General features: G+C 35.0%; 1 protein-coding gene across 1 annotated transcript in view; it reads right to left on the minus strand.

The window, feature by feature from the left end:
- The window catches only part of TMTC1 (transmembrane and tetratricopeptide repeat containing 1), a 241662-nt gene that overhangs the window by 113138 nt on the left and 104797 nt on the right, over positions 1-23727 (minus strand). The window contains exons 6-8 of the mRNA XM_025047422.1: positions 22204-22285; positions 20410-20513; positions 5663-5852 (exon numbers count right to left, since the gene is read on the minus strand). Coding sequence (XP_024903190.1) covers positions 5663-5852; positions 20410-20513; positions 22204-22285 — 376 coding nt within the window. The remainder of the gene's footprint in view (positions 1-5662; positions 5853-20409; positions 20514-22203; positions 22286-23727) is intronic.

The raw sequence follows: 23727 nt of genomic DNA on the forward strand, positions 1-23727 counted from the left end.
TATGCTCCATGCAGACAAGACTTTCATTTTGCTCACTACTTAAATCCTAAGAACTAGTAGGCACTCAATCAATAATAAGAATATTAAAGAAAAAGAAATAGTGATGCTAAAGAGACCATATTCTCCCACGAACATAAGCTAGAGTGGCTTTTGTATGACTGAGAATCAATCGAAGATGAAAATAATAGAAATATTTTCCATGACTCCCTGGACTCTATGTCTATACATGTTTATCCAATATATAATTGTATAGCCTCACTATCACAAAAGTTGAGGACATTGCCAGGGATTATAAAATAATTTCAATCAAACACCTACTGATACAGCACACACATCACTTGGAAATTTTCTAGGTGGACAGAGCTGTGTTTGTTTTGCTGACATTATTACAAACACTTCATCCATTATTCTTTTCTTAGCATAGAAGAACGTCCATAAGTAGGGCCTTTATTTTTATAAAAGTTTGATCCTACTGTTTATTGTCTTGGAGTCATAGTGCTTAAGATCTTGTCCTTAGTAACTAATCATCACATTAAAAAATAGGATTACCTCCACTTTGAGAGGCTACTAACTAGCAGGAGAATCTGAATTTTAAGATCCGATTCCTATCTTCCTGTAGGGTATAAGTAGATCAAGAATAGAGGCCAGGCCACAAAAATATGAGCTAGACACCAAACCTCTGTCTCCAAACTCTAAAAGAAGAAAATGTAGAAAGTGCAAGTGGGCTCCAAGAATTGCCAAAGGCTTTAATTAACGTTTGCAAAGAATTTTCAAGATGAAAGCCACCACAGAAGAGCTAAATCTTAACTATCACTGCAACTGGAATGATTTGCTAATTTTTTTTCATGATTTAAAGTAATTTTGAAACAAATTCCATGACAGAAAAAGATGAACAACCTCCCAAAGAGGGAGTTCCAGTCATTCATCATGTTATCAAAGACAATGAGAGGGCCAAGGCCCACTTCTGTGCAGGGTCTACTGCCATCATGAAAGTACATATTTGACACACCTGACCAATACGACAGCCTGTGGGGACTCAGCATCAATTAGTTGGGAGAGAGTCAAGGAATACCCTTACTAACATGCCGATCCAGCACTCCACTACATTTGCTGTTGCAGATCCGTTATAATACAGCGGGCATGCCAAAACATAATCTAAGGCCAAATTCTAATAAAACAAACTTCATACTGGCCCCTAAACATTTCATACTCTCATACTGGTATTGAGTATGATCCTTTTATAAGCTCTAGACATAATTCACTTGAAAAAAATTCTTCATACTAAAATCTAATTGAACAAAGTTAACTTTTTATAGTTTATTCATTTAAATAATGTATATTGAGTGGCAAACAATAAAATTTAAATCAATATTGAATGTGACAAGTTCCTGATCTTAGAAATATAGCAGTGAACAAAACAGAAAAAATCTCTATCCTAATGAGACTTACATTTTAGGTGAAGAAAATAGACATTATATAAAATAACCAAATTATATAGCATTTTAGAAACTGGAAGTATAGTGAAGAAAAGTTAAAAAGTGAAAGGGAGGTAAGTGGAGTGGGGGGGTGTGATTGTATTTTATTCAGGGTTATTATAGTAGGCTTACCAAGAAGGTGAAATGTGTCAGGTTTGCATAACTAATTGGCATGTTCGAGTTTCCTGAGGATGGTTATTCAGTTCATCTTTTGTAAAATTTATTTATGAAAAGATTAAAAAGAGGATTACTTTGAAATAAGGTGTTTAGGGAAAAGAATAGTTTGTTTGTTTGTTTCAAAAAGTGGTGCAGAGACAACTGAATACCCACATGTAAAATAAAAAAGTTGGATTCCTACCTCACTCCATATACAAAAATTAACTTAAAATGAATCAATGACCTAAATATAAGAGCTAAAACTATAAAACTCTTAAATGAAAACACAGTCACAAATCTTCATGACTTTGGATTTGGCAATGGATTCTTACATTTGACACCAAAAGCACTGTATAACAAAAGAAAAAAAAAAAGATAAATTCAATTTCATAAAATTAAAAACTTTTGTACAGCAGAGGACATTATGAAGGACATGAAAAGAACATCTAAAGAATGGAAGAAAATATTTGCCAATCATCTATCTGTTAGGAGTTTAACATTCTGAAAATATAAAGCATTCTTACAACTCAACACCAAAAAGACAAACAACCCAATTAAAAAATGTGCAAAAGACTTGAATTGACATTTCTCCAAAGAAGATATACAGATGGCCATTAAGCACATGAAAGATGATCAATGTCACCGATCATTAAGGAATGCAAATCAAAACTACAATGAGATAACTCTTCACAGCCATTAGGATGGCTTTAATCAAAATAATGAAAGATAACAAATGTTGGAAAAGATGTAGAGAAATAAGAACCCTTGAACATTCTTGGTGGGAATGTACAATAGCACAGCCACTTTGGAAAATGGTTCCTCAAAAAGTTAAATATAGAATTACCATATGACTCAGCAATTTCACTCTTATGTATATACCTAAGCAAAATGAAAACATGCCCACATAGAAACTTGTACATGAATGTGTATAGTAGCACAAAAGGTGAAATAGACAATAGGTGAAAAAAATCTAAATGGTAATCAAAGGATGAATGGATAAATAAGTTTTGGTATATACATCTGATGGAATATTATTCAGCCATAAAAAGGAATAAAGTATTGATACATGCTACAACTTGGATGAACTTTAAAAGTATTATGCTAAGTGACAGAAATCAGACACAAAATGTCAAATGTTGTTGAGTTCCTTTTGTGTAATATATCCAGAAAGGCAAATCCACTGAGACAGAAAGCAGACTAGAGGTCCCCGAGGGACTGGGGATGAGAGAGTCAGGAGTAATATTTAATGGGTATGGGTGTTTTATGAGGTGATGAAAATCTTTGATATTAGAGAGAGCTGGTAGTTACACAACATAGGAATATATTATGCACCACTAAACCATACACTTTCAAATGGTTAATTGTATGTTATGTGAATTTTACCTTAATGAAGAAAAACAGATTTAGTCATTCAAAAAAATTTTTTCATCAAATTGTCAGGATCACATATTGTGTTTTATATTCAAATTTCAGTTCTATTCATTCTGCCTTTAATCTATTTGTGAAACTGTAATCTTTTTAAAACATAGTTTTATTGAGATACATTCACATACAATAGAATTCACCCATTTACATGTACATTTTAATGAATTTTGGTAAATGTATGTAGTTCAGCAACACCACTGCAATTGAATTTTAAAAAGCACTCAACACCCCAACAAGTTCCCTCAAGTCTCCTTACAGTCAATCTCCATTCCCACATATTTTCTGTCTTTTCATATATTCTGCCTTTTCTCGAGTTTTGTATAAATGAAAGAATACAGGATATAGTCATATTTCTGGCTTCTCTCACTTAATACAGTATGTTTGAGGTTCATTCATGTTGTTTTATGTTTCAGTAGTTTGTTTCTGTACATTTCTGAATAATTTAGTATATTAAGTTTACAAGTTTAGGTCATTAGATAGTTTCCATTTTTTAGGTATCATAAATAAAGCTTTTATGGATATTTATACACAGGCTTTTGTGTGGACATAAGTTTCCACCTCTCTTCAGTAGCTACTAAAGAAAGTAGAGGAGTAGAATTGCTTGTTTTTATGTTTAACTTTTTAAGAAACTGTCAAATTTTTCCAAAGTGGCTGAGTCATTTTTCGCTCCCACCAGCCATGTACGCAGGTTCCAATTGTTCATATTCTGGCCAAAACTTAATATTGCGAACTTTTAAATTACAGTTATTCTAGTGATTATGTAGTGATAGCTCTTTGTGAATTAAATTTTAACTTCTCTAAGGATTAATGATGCTGAGCATATTTTTGTGTTATTAACCCTTGTACATCTTCTTTTATAAAGTGTCTATTTGAATCTTTTGCCCATTTTTAAAGAGCTACTTGTCTTATTTTGAGTTTTAAGAGCTCTTTAAATATCCCAGATACGAGTCCTTTATAGATATATGTTTTGCAGATATTTTCTTCCAATTTGTTGCTGACCTCTTGATTTAATTAACATTATTTTTGGATGAGAACAATTTTTAATTCTGATGATGTCTAACTCACCGACTTTTTCTTTTATAGTCTGCACTTTATGTGCCCTATCTAAGAAATCTTTGCTTAACCCAAGTTCAAAAAGATTTTTCTCCTATTTCTTTTAGAATTTTGGCATTATTTAATTCTTTTGTTTAGAACTATGATCCACTTAGAATTAATTTCTAAGTGTACTGTTTGGGTTAATGCTCACATTTTTTCCTTAAAAATATACAGATATCCCATTATTTCAATACATTTCCCCATTGAATTATTTCAATAACTTTGTCAAAAATTATTGATCATGTAAATGTGAGTTTAGATCCAGACTTTAAATTCCATTTTCTAGTGACTATTTTTTTTCCCCCTGAGATTGGGTCACATTCTCCTGTTCTTTACATGTCCAGTAATCTGATTAAAAGCTAGGCATTGTATATGTCATATATTGTAGTGACTCTGTATTCTATTTCGTTCTTTTGAAATTCACTGGTTTTCTTGTTTTACCATCTGATAAACTTGCTTGGTCTCAAACTGAAAAGCCTGTTTCTCTGTAGAGAGCCAAAAGTTTTATTCAGCTCTCTCTCTCTCTCTCTTTTTTTTTTCTTTTCTTTTGCCTGGATCTCTGAGGGATCTCTCTTGTGCCTGCATAGCTTTGTGATCAGCCAATGATTTCAGCACAGTTTACACATAGACAGTTCAAGCCAGTGAAGCTTCTGCTTTCTGCCACCCAAACTGTGTATGGGTTGAGACATCACTTAAATTTGTAGCAAATAAGTAAGTCTCCCAGACTTTCCATTTGCTTGTGCTCCCTAGGGGAGTACCATGTGAACATGATATGTAGCAGTAAAGATCATATTATCTCAGCCCTTCTATAGCTCTTTGCTTCCAACATCTCCCCCTTAAATTTCTAGCTGCTCTGGTACTTTCCCAAACCAAATAAGCTACCTCTAGCCAGTAAACCTGTGGGTTTTTAATACCAGACGGGCCTGGGGGAGGGATGAGAATACCCTCAGGTGAGAGCATCTTACCCAGTGCAGCAGCAGTTTTTCATAAGTAAACATTTTCAAGTTCTTTGTTATCTTTGATCATTTGTGAAATGGTTGCATTCAATGATTTTTCCAGTTTTATTCCTTTTTGTTTTTTTGAGACTCACCCAACCAACTGAGGCAGGCAATCATTAGTGAAAGTAGACTCTTAAGCACTTATGAATATATTATCATTATCTCATGTATTGTTACATGAAATCAAACATATTACTTCAAAAATTAACCAATCACAGCAGGAAAAGAACATTTTTCTTGCTTACAGACATTAAATTTCAGATTCAATTTCTACAGGTTTGCTAGAAACAGTAAACAAAAGCATATAATTAAGGTGACTGTGGTCTGTTAACCCCACTAAGGTCTTTAAAATACACATTAGGTCCCAGTAAAATTTTAAACACATAAAGTTTTTAGATGAAAGAGTAGATTCAGTTTAGAACCAGACCCCTTGTTGGAAAAAGAAAAGCATTATTAAGTATGGAGTATGTCTCTTCAAATGCAGAGGGTTCATTTTAATTTTAAGAAAGTTACCTTGAAGGCTGCTAAACAATGAAGGCTCAGTAAGGTCATCACAACCGCCAGAAGGATGGTGGCTAAATTCCGCACATCCCATACGGTCTCTACCAGAGGAATACTGCCGACCTGCCAGTCATAGCTCAGGGTTACAGGGGCGAGCAGAAGCCACGTGTTGAAGGCCAAGAGGTAGGAATAGGTAAGGAACCTACAAAGGGAAGAAGAATTGCTGAAACATAATTCAAGATCCATGACATTTTGGAAACATTATTCACTCTGTTTCAATTAAACAGCATTTCCATACTGTTAATATTAAATCATAGGAAAAGACAAGGTAAGACGGAACGCCATGTATGTTTTTAGTCATTAAATTGATAATTTTAGAATATACCTAAAAGTTCTAGTCATGGTGGTACATGCTAGCCTTTCAATGGTGAACAAGACCTAGTTTCTATGACATATACTTAAAAATGATCATACAAATGAATACATTACAACCTGACATAAGTGCTATGAAGAAAAAGTTTGATAAAGGTATAACAGAAATATTACCATCTTGGGTATGATTTCCTGGGTAAGAGACATTTGAATTGTCCCTTTTTAATACGATCCAGAATCCTGTAGTAGATATGAAAATATTTAATCATTTTTACAACAGACTAATTACCATTTTATAGCAGATTGAACAATACTGAATTATTAACAAAAAATCAAAATATCTATGGTAGGGAGATAAAGTCTCTTATTTATAAATGAAGAAACGAGCCTTCAAGAGAAGGCAACTATAGCTAGCTGTCCTTGCTAATAGTAATAGTCTGATGGACCTAAGAAGGACAATAATGGAAACGAAAATAAGAGAAATAACGTTCTATTTTCTGGCTGTGTCTAGGCACTAAGGTGAAGTGAATGGCACTCTAATGGACTCCCTTTGTTTCAGGGTAGAGAAAATTGAATTTATTTAAATTTTTTCAGTCAATACAAATTCATTAAGTAGTTCTAGACCCTGGAGAATTTCAGAACTCTGAGTACATAACATACTCTATCTCAACCTCTGCACCAGGAGACAATCAAACCCTAGCATAGTTCCTAGGAACATAAGGTCATGTTCCTAGGATGACCCAGCTCCCCTTCCTCTCCCCCATTAAAATGCCTGCCTGAGAAAGCTCATCCCTGTCAGAATTTATTGTTTGTTCTAGCTAATACCTGAGGAGTAGCTCCTGACCTCCCTTTCTTAGAGCATTTACTTCATAGATCTTACAATTGTGACTATGTATCTCTTACAATTCAGAAGTGTCTTTCTCAAGGACCTGAGAGCCATTGCATTAAAAAGTACTCATCAGGAAGGATAGGGCATGTCTCCCAGTCTCTGTGGGAAAACAGAATCCTAATTTCAATACTGCCAGCCTGCAGACTCAGCCAGCCTAATCACATTTACACTGACCCGCTCTTTGTAATTTTTTTACTTCTCTGACTCTGTTGAGCCCCATTTTACCCCCTTCTCTTATTCTCCCTTTAAAATGTCTGATAACCACTGCACAAATCAGAATGACGCTCAACTCTTGCCCCTACTGTCAGTACTTACTGAATAAAATCTATTTTCACTGCTTTAAATAATGTCCAGCTGTGTTTACCTTTGATACCTTATGTGAGATTAAACAGAATAATTAGATACATTCTTTGTCCTCAAAGAATGTACAATCCAATAGTGAAAATAAGAGGTACAGAACTAAAGAAGCACAATAAGATGAGCACAGTTAGAGTGCAGAATGTAAAGAAAAGTTCTCACTTTGTCAGATTCTTTTAGAGGGATTCTTGGCTTGGCAAAGAGGTTAGATGAGAGAACCTCTAAGTTCCTTTCCAATGTGATGAGTCAAATCACCTTGAATTCCTCTCAGCAAGCGGGTACTAGTTTGGAACATTCTTCCCAGAACTTTCCAACTGATCTCCATCTCTTTCTTTCTATTCCTTCAAGGTTAGCAATGGAAGATCATTAACAATGATCAAGTGAGGCTCAAGGATGGGGATTAATCATTGGCCTGACTCTCAAACCCGGAAGAGAAATAGGTTCAAAGAGTGGAGATATTTCAATGGTGTTTCTCAATACTCTCCTCTCTGTTGTTATTTTAAATAAAATTTAATGTACCAATAATGTAGTATATACTGAAATCTTGATGAAATCCAAGCTTTGTTATTTAACAAAAATTAAAACAAAAAGAATTGCCATATCTCTTGTAGGCTTGGGTCTGAGAAATGTCTCAGGAGAATGCAAACTCCATAGAAAGGTGCTTGGGTCACTTTGGGCTCTTTTTTCTCACAGAGCTTCTAAGCTGATGCTACTGACTTAGCCCAGCAAGATTCTTTGTGACTTAGCTTTGGAGAAGAAGGCCGAACTGTCAAACTTAGCAGGAAAATCACACAGCTCTGTGGCTCAGTGACACTCCAAGTCTTAAAAATTACTTTTAAAAATACTAGCTATAAAAATATCATAGCTATAAGCAATGATTATAAATGGCACTAAAATGATTATAAATGGCAGCTAAAATTATTAGGTGAAAAGCAATGGAGTACTTTTTAATGGATGGATGAGGCTAAATCAAATGCCTAGAACTTACTGATCAATTTTAATATCACAGAAAGAGAGACCAACAGCCAGATGTCCTCCTGATGGATATACATAGCACCACCTATGAAGTAGTTTTGCCAAAAAAAAAAATTTAACTAGAATAGGGTCAAGTTCTTCAATATTAGTTTATCTCAAACATGGAAAACACCGAAATATGCTAAAGACACCACAGGGGTGCAATGTGGAAAATGCAGAATATTGCAAATTCCAAAGAACAAATGATGGCAGTTTCTTCAACAAATGAGGAGGGGGGAGAGACAGAGGCAGGGAGGGTGGTAGAAAGAAGAGGGTACCTATATATTAAAAGAGACCTAAAGGAATATCAAAGTGCAGATTTTGTTTAGATGCTAATTCAGACAACTATTAAATATAACCACTTATGAGACAGAAAAATTAAAATGTTGATTGAATATATGATACTAGAAAATCATTGTTAATTTTTAAAGTGTGATAATCATATTGTGGTTATATTTTTAAAGATCTTCATCTTTTAGAAATAGATACTAAAATATATGCATATGAAATGAGATGATGTCTGTGATTTGCTTCAAAAATGGTGGACTGGAAACAAGGGAGAAGAAGTAGGTGGGGATATGAATGAAAGAAGATTGGCCACAAGTTATAATTGTTGAAACTGGATATGAGTTTGGAGAGGTTCTTTATGCTATTTTCTCTACTTTCGTACATGTTTGATATTTTCCATAATAAAAACTATTTGTAGTGGAAAATAGTGGAAAAGGCAACAGAATTGCAATAAGAATACTTTCTTATGTCTAGCTGCATCTTGACCATGGAACAGCTGCAAATGCTATGCTGAAATCTTCATTTTATTTTTTAAATGCCAGTTTATTTATTTTTTCCATACCATATATACATAATTTTTTTAACATTTTATTTTTTTATTTTCCCCCTCCATCCTCTCCCCTCCCTTCTGGTACAAAATCTATATGTTAATATTAAGCTCACATTTTGGTCTTGCTATGCAAGTTGTCCTCAGTTTCATATACACACACACACACACACACACACATATATACATATATGTATATATATATTTGTAACACCATACTGATGAAAAAGCAAATATAAAGAATGATATTTTTTTAAAAGTTACAATTTCAATGTAATTATTGAGATTTTTTTAATGCTCATTGTGACTTTTTACAGATTGTAACCCAAATAAGTTAAAGAAGTAAAGTAAACCATACACTAAAAGCAACTTCCCCTTCCTATAACACTAGAAAAGTCAAAACTATTAACTTATTCCAAGACTACTAACTCACTTCTTTAAATACATGTGTATTATCTACATAACTCGAGACATCACCTACCTTCTGGTGCATATGAATTCAGGTTAATGTTGCTACTAAACTCTTTAAGTACTACTTGAAATACTGAAAGAGCATTGGAAAATTTTTGCAAATTTAAACATAAAGAAGCCTTGGAATGATGCCAAATGCTAATTACATTTTAGGGGCTTAGTTGAGCCAGCTGTAATCAGCAACTACAGTATTTCTTTTTAACTCATTGACGATGAATTACATTTCAAATTCATCATCTTGTTTATTTCTGCTAAAATTTCAGAAATGAAATAATATGTTGAACATCTCTGCCCTTCTGGGTTCTCTTTCTTTAAAGCAGGAACAAAACCAAAATGAATTGTTTAACAATTTTCTATCATGAAATCTGCTAACAGGGGAAAGCCACTAGGATATCTTGTCAATGAAATCAAATATATAGCATAGGAAGCCAGGAATTCAGCTTAAATGATTTAGTCATGTATTTTCATCGATAAGCCAGGAAATACAAAAAAGGGAAAAGGAAGAAGAGGCTGTGGGGGGAATTATGCATCATATGGCACCTAATGAAACTGGGTGGCTCTTTAAATCTAAATCTTCATTTTTATAAAAAAAAAAAATAGAGTGTTTTAAGTGCAAAAATATACATAGATTTTGTCCTTTGCCTTTGAGAAACACTTTTCTGGTGAAGAAATAAGGTAAGACCAACACATTTCTTTGTTCTAGAAAGATGCCTAAGATAGGTACATATGAAAATGTCACTACTACAAGCAGAAATATACAGCACTTGCTTTTTTTATATAAAATTGTTACTGCTCAAAGTTTCCTTCACCAAAAAAAAATCCTTCATTTTTTCATAAAAACAGGATATTGAGTTGACTGTATTTACATTGTCTCCTCTTGGAAAAGGCATTGGCTAAACTGTCAGCGTACCAGCCTCAGTGTAAACTCCTTTTACCAGCCTCAGCAGAGCAACCCACCCGATTCTGCCTTTACCCACTAGTTTTGGTGACCTGTCCTGCCCCTCCTTAGGCTATCCCCTATTTTCGACTCCTGAATTACCACTGATGCTTCGAAATGGTCTCCATAGTCTCTCTGTGCCCCAGCAATAATGAAAGGTCTTTTCCAGGCATAACCTGCTTATATCATCACTAGTACCTTCTCTTCTTGCCTATCACCTTCCCCAGGACTAACCAAAGAAAGCTACTTCCTATACCACTCTTCTCCTAAAGCAAGAAATCCTCGCTAGAATTCAATAATGGTACTGTGTACTTTTCTAGGTACTGATGCGTAATAAGATCTAGTCTCCTACCCACTAGAAGGGCATTTTCACACTAATGGTAGTGAGAACACATACACACATTATACAGTTGGATGAAAGTAAAATATAAATATCAAATTTCAATGAAGTTCTAAGAAATAATAGATTGATGAAGATGGAGGATTAAGGGATGACACCCTAGAATCTATGCAGAATTTAAACAGGTGGAAATATCAGAGAGAGAGTCCAAGCTGGGCCACCACATAAAAATGGCTTCACATTGAAAATGAACATGACCCTTTCTGAGAACAGTGAAGAATATGTATGGGTCATATTAGAGTACAGGATTTAAAATGTGTAATATAAAAAATTTTAAATGACTCTTGCTAAAATGTCTAAAATGAAAAATACCATGTCAAATGTTGATGAGGATGTGGAGAAACTGGAACTGCGAAACACTACCATAAATTGATTAAAACACTTTGGAGATCTGCGAGCAGTTTCATGAAAGCATAATAAATGCATACTTCATGACCTAGCAATCCTACTTCTAAGTTTATACTCAATAGCATTGCATACCTATGTTCACCATTTACAGCATTGTTCATAGCAGCACTATTCTTAACAGTTCAAAACTGAGACAACCCAGATGTGCATCTACAATAAAATGAATACATACATTGTAGTATATCCATTCAGTAGAAGTCTATTCAGTAACAAGAATGAATGCAACATGGATAAATGACATAATGTGGAACAAAAACAGAAGACATAAGAGAAAAGAAAATCAAAGAAAACCATCTAAAAACAAGGACGGGGTGACTGGAAGCAGGACCTGACCACCAGGACACAGAGAGGGAACTGAAAGCCACGAAGCAATCTCAATTGACTGGCTGGTGTAGAAAATGGTCTACTGTCCTCATCCTTTTGCACCTTCAAAGCAACAGAGTAGAAGGTGCCAGACAGGTGCTGTGGCCCTCCCAGGGGCATTCCAGGGCCATGGCCTTTCAGTGGCAATGAAGACTTGCTACTTTGGCACCTGGGGGTAGAGATGGCAAGATCACTTCCAAACACTTAGGAAAAGAAATCCAAATGACTCTTTAGCCAGCTTCTCATTTCCATTTTGTTTTTGAAGTTCTTCTGGACGATAAAAACCGTTGGTCTAAGCAAACCATCTCAAGTAAAGGCAGGGTTATTTATAAAATTTCCGTAAGAATCTGAAGTCATGAAAGCAAGAGTAAAACCAGGCTTCTTAGTAAAACCAAGCAGCTACAGAAAAGAAGGCAGCACCCGCTCTTTGGGCCTAAGGCCTTCTTCACAGCTGTCCCGCTTCTCTTAGAAGTGGCTCCATTCTCCTCTCTGCTCTGGGGCTTCTCTTCAGTATTTGCATAACTGAGGCTGGACCATGGCCATCAGGGCTGCCCCAGCTTCTCCCTTTCCCTTGTCTTCACACACCTGTCACTCTAGTCTTCACTGCCAATTTGCTCACTCACAAGTTTCAAGTTCCCGACAGCAGCACCTTATTGGCTCACCTCGTCTTCTGGAATCAATGAACTCCAACTCCTGATCCTTCAGCTCCCAATGTAGATGTCTTTTCTTCTGACAACTTCCCTGTTGCAGCCTTCCCACTAGACCAGGCTGCTGTCCCTCCTATAAACTCCCACAGCCCCGAGGCTTTCACACTGCCCTCTATCTGCTTGTTACTGTGCCCGTCTCCCCACCAAAACACAAGCTCTTGGAGGACGGGGCTGTGTCTTGTGTATAATTACTTCCTCAGCACCTAGCTCTTTAAATGGATGGATTCTATGGATTTTAAGAGATTAATCTCATATTAAAATAATGCCTCAAAATCCAGAAATATTTGAATTTTGAATTTTATACTTTTATTTTGGTTTGAAGCAACTATATATTTTTCTGCAGTTCCATGAAAGAGAACTGCTGGGTTCTCAGTTGTCCAGGCATGGAGCTGAAGGGCACAGACTGAAGATTCCACTTTTGTGTAGCTTCTCTCAGCACCTAGTACCATGCCAGCTTGTGGCACACCATCAGATAGTGAAGAATGTCTGAGTAGAGGTGCTCCCCCTCACGTGTCACAGAAGCATCATTATAAAGCTATGCCAGGCTTATTTTTTCTTATTTTGCATTAAAGTCCAATGAATATAGTTTAAATGAGAACTCTTGTTACCATGGATAAACTATAAAAAGAATCCGAAATGTCATTAAGTCTCCCTGCCCTTTTTAATGCACCATTAATACCGTTATCTTTTTAACAGAGATAGTGTCGTCCAAGTAGAAGAAATAAATTTCAACATATAAGACTGTCAGTAACAACTTCTTACCCATATAGCTTTTAAAAAGCAAATAACACCTTCTGCTAAGTAAATATTTGATTCATTTCTTATCTAAGGTCTGTTTCTCTCTATAAAGCATTTCACATCTTCATTTCAAAGCAACATGCTTTCCCTCATGGAGCTTTAGCTTCCACTAGGCAAACACGCACTGACTGCTTACTATGCATCAGGCATAGGTTTCCACATTTCCACACAAGAATCCTGTTGCTATACTAATGAAGTACATCCAAGGACACTAAAAACTCTTAAAACATGTCCAGTATTTTCTAGCTCACACAGTATTTGCATATAAAGATTATCTGATCTCAAAGCAATCTCTATGAAGTGGGTATTACCCTCATTTTTGCAGTAAGGGAAATAGCCTTAAGGAGGCTATGATTTGTTCAGTGTTCCACCACAAGCCCGCAGCAGAGCTTGCACACAGGACAGGGTTTTCTGGCTCCACACACAATTCTCCACTGCATGACACAGTCTTCTACTGGAACTTATTACATAGAAAACTGAAAGGAAATATAATGGATCAAATACTGATATTTCATGCAGAAGTACCGGCCTGAGACCCCAACTTATTCTTTGAACAGTGCAATTCTGATGTACTTGAGAATTTACATTAAAAAAAAAAAAAAAAAAAAACTTCAGTTTTTAATTAAAGCAGGACTGACAGAAACTTAACACCAGTGTGTAATCTTCTGTACAGCACAATAAACAGATGATTGCACTGATTAAAATGTATGTTAGAGCACCACAGCAAGAAGTAGAATCCTTAAATAAAAGGCTTGGGCTTGGCATTTTATTCATTATGAAAAGCAATTTTTGCCTTTCTGTTTCAATGTTGGCAAAAAATTTAAGACTTGCTTTTCATTTTTATCAGCTTCTCAGGGATTTAAGGTTATAATAGAAACACAGAATGTAGAGTTAAAGAATTATAGTTTTCTTTGAGAAGTAAATTATCAATAATTGATTCAGACTAACATTTTCCAACAACTGATCCCAAGTCTAGGGACAGAATTTGCTCCCTCCACAAACTCTCTCTTCTAACTCCCTCCACTTTCCCTCATTCCCAGAGTCCAAGACAAATTAGACAAATTACTATTACATAGTGTCACTTCAGTTGGGAAAACTATACTCATGGACCTTGATAATCTCTTTCATTCTTTCCTACTATTCAATAAACATAATACAAAATCCATAATGGGGACAACAGCCCCCTTGTAGAGAGCTCTTCAGCCACAGAGGACACAGTTTTAACCTGAAGATTTCAAAAAAGGTGACACATACTGCCCTCCAAATATACTTAGGTTGCTGGTCAAATAAAGATTTTCTCACTCATCTTTGTGATCTATTCAATCAGAATTTCTGAGACATGAAAAAGGAAATCTTTATTTTTAACATTCTTTCCTGGGTGACTCTGATATTCACTCTAGTTTGGTAACCACTGCTGTAAAAATCAGAATAACTTCAGTTTCATTTCAAAGAAACACACATATGGAAGACCTAACACAAGGCTGTGCTAGTTGCTAAAGCAAGACCAGAACAGTTCATTTTGCACGAATCTCTTTAAACACACCACACATTTTTTTAAAAGAATGACTTAAATTTTAAGCCTATTAGTTGAGAGTTTATTATGAGATAGCCCCCATATTAGGAGCTTTAAGAACTGTGAATATTAGAAACACAAAGTACCCTAAGGTTTTTTGCTCATTTAAAACTATCAACTGAAAATGGAAAGACAAAAAAAGAAGCTTCTTTAGAAGGAAGATGTTGAGTTCCATCTTAATATTGTTTCACATCATAGATGTTTTCCTACAAAGTAATACAAGCTTTTGTCTGTATTTCGAACATCAGAACAGATCTACCCACTTCAGCAAATACATGCTACCTGCTTATCCGAGACCACATCTCATGAAAAAAACATGATGCTGATAGGAGGACTCTATATTCTTTCACTGTAAATCTTATTTTATCTATTTCCTAGATTTGAAAAATAACCATTTTTAATATTATAAAAGCAATACTTCTTCCATCAAGTATATACTGCTTTACATTCTGTCCCCTTCAAATCTTGTAAGACGGAAAACCAATTACTAGGCAGCAGAGAGGGGCTTTAATAGTGAAAACATCATGTTATCTCTTCTGCAGGCTCCAGCCCTATGTAGAAGCCATACTTAAGTTGTGCTTTTGTTTTTATTTTTAATTCAATATTTGCAAGATTGAATGTCAAAGTATTACATTTCTAAAAAGACATATAAACAGATGAGTAAATCCTGGGCTAAATGACAATTCTCTGACAGGACAAGTTGCATATAAATCTATTCCATAACTTCTCAAATGCAAGTCCACTGAAACCACAGAAGCAGAATCTTTGGGCATTGGAATCCAGAATTCTGTTTGGCTTAGACAGTTGGGCCTGGGGGAACTTGCTTGTCAAGGAAACTTGTGCAATTAAAATTCATCTCTCTAACTTCTAATTACACTTTTCTTCTCAAGGCAAACATAGAAACATTGACAATTCAATGTCATGTCATTCAATTGATCCACACAATCTTAATAACAGGTTGGAAAGTTATTGAGCAGTCATATAGAACTACTGACAGATAATACAACCTAAATGTTTGAATTAAAATAAAAAGGTAAAAGATTAAATGCCTATTACCAGTGTATCCTGAATAATGCTCACCCCCCAAAATTTGTATCAATCTACTTTTGTGATTTGACATATCCAATGGTCAAGAATAAGAAGTCAAATTCTAAATGGGCTTCTAAACTGCTGTTAAGAAAAACTGTATCAAAACACAATTTAAAAATATTAAAAGCATAATCTTCATACAAATATACAGTGAAAACTAAAGGTTCATATAACTTATTAATAAGAGAACCAGAAACTTGACAAAGCCAGTGAAACTGCGAGAGAATTTGAATTAAGCGAAGCTTTCTTAGATATAACAACAAAAGCGCAAGCAACAATAAAAAAATTAATTGGACTTTACCAAAACTAAAAACTTCTGTGCTTTAAAGGACACCATGAAACAAAAGAAAGAAAGAAACAACACACAGAAAGGTAGAAAATGTTTACAAATCATATATTTAATAAGGGACGTATCTAGAACATATAAAGAACTGTTACAATGCAATAATAAAATGACAAATAATCCAATTAAAAACTGGACAAAGAATCTGAATAGACATATCTCCAAAGAAGATACAGAAATGGCCAATATGCACATGAAAAGATGTTCAACATCATTAGCCATCAGGTAAACGTAAATCAAAACCACAATGAGACACCATTTCACACATACTCATATGGCTATAATTAAAACAAATAAACAAACAAGATTGTCAGAAAGACAAGTGTTGGTGAGGATGTGGAGAAAATGGAACCATCATACACTGCTGGTAGAAATGTAAAATGGTGCAGCTACTTTGGTAAACAGTCTGGCAGTTAGTTCCTCAAAAAAGTCAAATATAGAGTTAACATATATGACCTGGCAGTTTTAGTCCTAGGTACATATACAAGAGAAATGAAAACACACATTCAGACAAAAACTTGTCCATAAATGTTCATAGCAGCATTATTGATGATAGCCAAAAAGTGGAAACAACCCAAATGTCCATCAACAGATGAATGGAAAAACAAAAGTGGTATAACCACACAAAGGCATACTACCGGGGAATAAAAAAGAGCAAGTATTGACATATGCTACGACATGAATGAATTTTGAACACATTATGCTAAGTAAAAGAAGGCAGTCAACAAAAGACCACATATTATATGATTCCACTTATACGACATGCTCAGAATAGGTAACGTTATAGTGACAAAGAGAGGATCAATAATTGCTTAGGGCTGAGGGACTGGGGTGAAATGGGGAGTGACTGATAATGCATGTAAGGTTTCTTTTTCGGGTGATGAAAATGTTCTAGAATTGATTGTGGTAATGGTTGCACAACTCTGTGAGTATACTAAAAACCACTGAATTGTACACTTTAATAAGTGAACTATATGACATGCAAATTATACCTCAACGAATCTGTTATTTTTTATGTATATGTACAGCGAATATACATAAAAAATAAATTAATATATACATATATAAATATATAAATTTAATTTGAAAAAACTGGGGTTTTCATAGTTATTAAAAAGAGAATGAGATTGGCAAATTAGATATAAATTTGTTCAATGACCTGCAAGGCAAAGAAGCTGTAACATTTGAAGTTTTATTTTCTACTAGAGAAAAAAGAAATAATCACACTTACCTTAAATCTATGTTAAATTCTAAGTTGACAGACTTGTAAAGTATAGTAAATGTAAATTACAAGTCAACCAAAGTTACATTCTGCTAGGTTTGTTAGAAAGCGCCCTACATTACAGTGAACGTCATATAATCAACTATCTTTTGTCTTAGTCCCACATCTTAGATAATTTTTCTTAACAAAAGTTTCTCATGAGCATAACATAATGATTTTGTACCTCAGTTTTGTTAAACAGAAAATGACTTGGTATTTCATCCTAGCTAAACACATGGAAATACATAATGTAAAAGAGAAGAAATTTCAGAACTAAAGTCACAAGAAATCATATGAAACAAAGAGATACTTGGCCAAGCTATGCTTAAAAGCTATTAGGATTTTTTAAACTACATGTAGTTAATAACTACAGCAATTATTAAAGGGAGAGAAAGCTAATCTGAAAACTCTCACTGATAACAGAATAATTTATTATACATACTTTAAAAGAAGATATGGTACTTGCAAGACAGAAGCAAAGATGCTATAAAAACTGTCTGAAGTTTGTAAATCCAGTAAAAGAGATAAAACATTAATGAGACAGAGTGACATAGCTGAATGATAAACCTATGATTAATAAAGACAGACTCAAAGAAGCAACCAAATCATAGATAAATTGCACAGCTGATGAGAAAGAAAGAAAAAAACAACAGAACTAGGAAAGAAACCAAGGAAATCGAATTTAAGAATCACCAGTGTACTAGAGGTCAAATAATTATGCAAAGAGAGTAGAAACCTTACTCAGGAAAGGAATTAAAGACAATTTTTTGGATGCTCAAAAGAGTCTATTATAATGCAGCTACTTTAGAGGAATGTGAAAAACCATTTATAACAACTGTCACTGAAATGTCCCTGGGTATCTATGTACTTTAAATATGAAATACACGAATAAAAATATTTTTTAAATAAAAGATAGGAAGAATATAAAGGTGTAATGGGATATTCTATTCTATCATTTTATATTGATGGAATTGCCTGAGAATAGTCACTTAGATTGGCTTATAGCAGAAAATCCTGGCTTTAACGTGTACCACTCCTCTGAAAAAGTACATATATGCCCTGGAAATGAAAGGAAGAACCTAGCAAATGACTGGTCCAAAGTCTTAATTTTGCTGGAGGTTCCCTCAAAGAATTTTCTGCAGCCACCAGCAGGGATAACAACGCAACCTAACTCACCCGGCAACTAAGAAGCTACAGAGAAGAGAGCAGGGAGTCAGAGACCAAAGGCCCTTGTCCTGACACTAAGGGCCTTGAGGCAGGCACTTGTTTACAGATGACAAATGTGAATGAAATAATTGGTTAGGGAGTTGAGAGTAGTCTGTTCTTCTCACCCATCTGTCTCTTTTGACTTTGCATCTTGGCAGCCCAGGGAACAGGCTGCATCTAACTATAAAGATTAAGAACGAATGCTCACATTCAGGAGTCAAGAAAGCCTGGAGGGGAACCAATCCAAAGCTAAAGGAAGTGGAGCCATTAAGCAAGAGCAGGATCTGGCAAAGCTGGTTTTTCTCTTAAAAGCAGAAAGTAGCTATTTAAGGAGCTACAGAAACCAAAACCGTTTATCAATGAGCTAAAAATGTCCAGAAAAAGGGCCCTGGAGATGTTGAAAGCCAGCGAAAGATACCTATAAAGGACAAGGAGATTGGAGCATTAACACAAAGCTAAGTTAGAGATGTCGAGCTTAATTAAATGATTAATTAAGCAACTTTTTGAAAAATATAGGCTATAAGCAACAATTTGTAAGGCTTTAGACTGCCTCGAAGGGATAAGCCAACACTAGGGGTTGGATATCATATGATTTCCGAAGGCATATCAAGATTTTTTTTAACACACATTTTGCTGTAAGTAATGAAAACAATTGTGACATAATACCTATTATAAAAATGAGTTAATCAAATGGGAAGATATCTGTTTTGAATGGAAAACAGTCTTTAAAGAAAGGAAGAAAAGACTAAGAACAATAAAGAAAAATACACAAGGCAAAAAAAGTAAAAATCTATCAATTAAAACATATAAGGTAAATGAGTGAAATAAAGCAAAGATTACTGCCTGGCATAAAAACAAAATCCAAAAATCCATTGTCTATAAGAGACACAAGTAAACCACAATATAAATGAGCTGTAAATCAAGGTTTAATTTAAGATTTACATGTCTTTGCAAACTCAAAAAAGTGAAGGTTACTATTATGAAAATGATATATGATAAACACATAATAAACTATGAAAATTTAAGTACAGTGTATGTTGATATTTATCCTGAAGAAAACATATTAAAATTGTCAAATGTAATTATATCTGAAAGCCTCAGCAGTACATCACAGCAGACTGAATAGATAAGGAATTAAAAACCTTCTCAATGAACCAGATCCACTGATCAACATTGCTTCATGATCCAATATCTCTAAAACTCTTAAGGACAAATGGTAAGATATAAGTAGCTTTATCTTAGCAAAAATTGTTTTTCATTTCTGTTTGCCACTTTCAACCTCTCCACTGATTTTATTCTTACAAATAGTTATGATGTCCAATCTATCTCATTGTAACTTTCTGCAACTTGTTCTGTAACATTTGCCATGTAGGCCACCGAATAGATATTATTGATGATAAGTGCTCAGTAAAATGCTTATTGAATAAATAAATATACATCAGTATGAGAACAATACCAATAGTACTGACAAAACAGCACCATTAGTCGAAAAGATTTCCAAATATATGAATAGAAGTTTTTTTCTCCCATACCCCAAATAGGACACAATCTCCATCTTTCTTCTTTTTTTAAATTTTTAAATTTTTTTATGGTGACGTTGGTTAACAAAATCCAATAAGTTTCAGTTGTACACTTTACTTCCTTTCTTTAAAATACAAAGAAAGCCTATCATTTAAGATTACTTAAAACAAGCTAATAAATACCAAATAAAGTTTAAGCAATGTATTTCTACTGACCTTGTAAGAATGTAAGGCGAAAATGAAGCTGGATTATCTTGCTCTGAAAAGAGGGGCATTGATCCTCCCATTATCCACAGACGGAAGTATAAAATGACAATCACCTTCAAGAAAAAGAAGATTTGGTAAGAAAATCATCACTTGTTGGGGATAAGCCCCATCTTTTCTGGAGGATATTTCCAGATGCTTTACAAACATTTTGTTTTACAAACACTTTCTCTAGTGAGCATTTCTATAAAATTCTAACATTCAAGATGAGTTGGAAAGGTGAAAATAGCTGGGAGAGAGAAGAATAAACAGTGAAGGTGATGAAACAGTGACAAATTCTTAACAACACAGCTGTCATTCACTGTGCTAACAGCTTTCAGCTCACCTGAGGCCTCACAATCCTAGAGGTAAATGAGAAAGCCCAGGCTTAGAGGTCATTTGCTCAGAATCCTCCCACAGCTAGTAAACAGCAAGATCCAGGAGCTGAACTCATGCTATTCATTGGTCTCTAACACCCAATTTCTTAACCATTCCACTCACAAAGCCTTGTGAAAATTAATTTAAAATATGGTAGATAATACTGCTGTGTCTTGAATGAATACATTTGGAAATGCTCCAACCCTTGAATGCTCTAAAGTAGAACACTTATGAAAGATTATTTCAAAAACCCTAGGGAAGGTTTTTTGTGTTATCCAATGAAAGTTTTTCACTAACTGGTGCTATCATGTTGCAAATACACTGGGGAATTTTTTAGAGAAATGTTTTGCCCCTTTTGATGAAATTGTCCAGTCAAGTTACCCTATTCATTCAATTTTTCCATACTCATCTTCTTCCATAAACATTTTTTAGTGTTGAGAAAAAAATCACATTAATTATTAACATTACAATTCAAAGACATTTTTCTAAGTTTCCTATCAAAATGTATTATAAATTTTGACAGGAAATTTAAGAGAAACAACTATAGCATAAGAGACCTGTCTCTTAATCTCCTTGAATAGAAACATCCAACCACATAAAAAGATGATTAATGTGACAGTCACCAAAGATGGCCACCAAGAATTTCTACCCTCTTTGTATGTACATTTTGCTTTTCCTATTAGGAAATTGAGTCAACTGCCTCATCCTTTAAATCTGGGTTGGTCTTGTGACTTGCATCAACCAACAGAATGTGGTAGAAGGTACACTGTGTCTGCTCTAGGCCTAACCCTTCAGAGGCCCTGCAATTTTAGGTTTGTTCTTGTAGAACCCTGCTGCCATGTTATAAAGAAGTTCTGGCTATCCTGCTAGAGAGGGTGGCCACAGAAAGGGGACCTAGAGGATGAGTTACCAGACAGAGACCACCTAGCCAATCTGATAGTTGCATGACTTTGCTCAAATAACCCCAGGCAAAACTCATAGTGAGCAGAACCATCCAAGTAGATGCCGCCCAAACTAAAGCGGTTAGGACAGGTATATGGTGGTGGTTGTTTTAAGGCACTGCACTTTGGGGTAGTTTGTTATGCAGTAATAGATAGCTGAAACAGTTAGGTTTGTGATGCTGAGACAACTCAGCATCAGCACTTTGAAAGAAACTCATAAAATACTATAGTTCACACTATCTGTGTCATTGAGTTCAAATATCCCTAGAATGCTTTCACACATACCTTCTATTGCTTTGTAACATTTACGGCATGTTAACACTTTGATCCTAAGATCAAGGTGTAGGAATCTATTGCTGATTCTATTAAATAATCTGGATCATGACTTTGAGCCAAGTTAAAGTGAAACATCCCTTATCAGATATTTCAAAAGCGTATATGTACTTACATAACTTATAACCAAGGTGGCCCTTTTGAAGAATGGCCTCATGGTAAGCAGGAAATTTCTATTATTGCTTGCTGTCAGATACCTGAAACAGGAAAGAAAAAATAAAATCTTAAATAAGTGTCAGAGTCTACCACCATTAACTTCTTTCAATGTGCATATGCTGTAGGCTCTGAAAAGGGCTGGAAAAAGACCAAAGCTAGCAGTGTGGCTTCTGGAGACAGACCACCTAGATTTCAGCCTCCCGCCTCTGCTGCTTGCTGTCTGAAAGACTTTGGGCAAGTTTCTTAACGTCTTTGCAGAGTTCATTTTCTCACTTATAAAAAAGGGGTAATAATAGTATATACTTCACAGAAAAGTTGTGAGGATTAATGAGATAATATATGGAACAGAACCTAGCACTGTTAGCTATAAATGTTGCTATCCCATCTAATCCCAAATAATCCAGGCTTTCCGGTAAATTTATGGTTATACTTGTCATACTCAATGACCTTAAACAAGATAGGAGTTCATTAACCTACTTAATGTGAGAGGTACAAAATATCTCACCAATGTCTTACCCTTAAAAACAAAGGATGCCAAGACTGTGTGAGGTTAAGTAATTTATCCAAGGTAAACCAGTGGTGGGATAAGAACTTACCCATACGCAGTGGATAATTTTCTCACCTGCCTATAGCCTTCAGAACCAAACTAAGTTATAAGAATGTTAACTTCTAGTGGGTCAAAAACTTGTGTGGACCCTGAATCTTCCACAGAGCACTCACTACTACAAAGTGGGAACTCCATATACCCATATATGAAACATGTGATTGGCTGGTTTTAAAAATGACAACGAAAGGGAAGCAAGAAGGGGCTATTATTAAACCCCAAGCAAAACCTTAAATGAGTCATTTTCACCTATCTGCAAATTTCTATATTTTAAAGTACAAAATGAAAGAAAAAAGTCAAATTGAATCATATAATCCAGCAAGCATTTCCTACTCATTTTTATTTCCCCTACCCTGTTGATTTTACTCTTTTAAATCCAATTTCTCCTCAAAGGATTTCTCCCCAGAATCTCTTAAAATTTTCATTTAAATGAAGTCTCCTTACACGACAGTAATTTTCTATAGAACAGAGATCCTTTTGTAAGACCTGAGTGGGTTCGCGTCACAAAGAAATGTCGACCTTGACAATTGCTTACAAAATATATGAGGTTCTTCTGTTTTGTTAACAGTTACATAGCTGACAGTGTCACTCAAAGGCAGGTCCTCTTCCTTCTTGCTTCCCTTTTCCTCTTCCCATTTATAATCAGCTGAAGATCTGACCTTTTAAGTACTTAATGACTGGAGAAAAAGAAGTAAGCCCTCTGCCCTCTCTTCCACCAAAAAAAAAAAAAAAAAAAACCCAAACTACAGAGAGTCAGCCTTTAGCAATTTCTGGACTAGATCCATCTCCAAGCACTACATTTCAATTCTTCCTTCTCCCTTAGCTCTCAAAAGGGAACTTGGCAAGGAGGAAGGACAAGAATACTGTCAACTCTCTCAC

This window comes from Pteropus alecto, unplaced genomic scaffold (assembly GCF_000325575.1).
Source record: "Pteropus alecto unplaced genomic scaffold, ASM32557v1 scaffold103, whole genome shotgun sequence".
NCBI classification, from domain to species: Eukaryota; Metazoa; Chordata; class Mammalia; order Chiroptera; family Pteropodidae; genus Pteropus; species Pteropus alecto.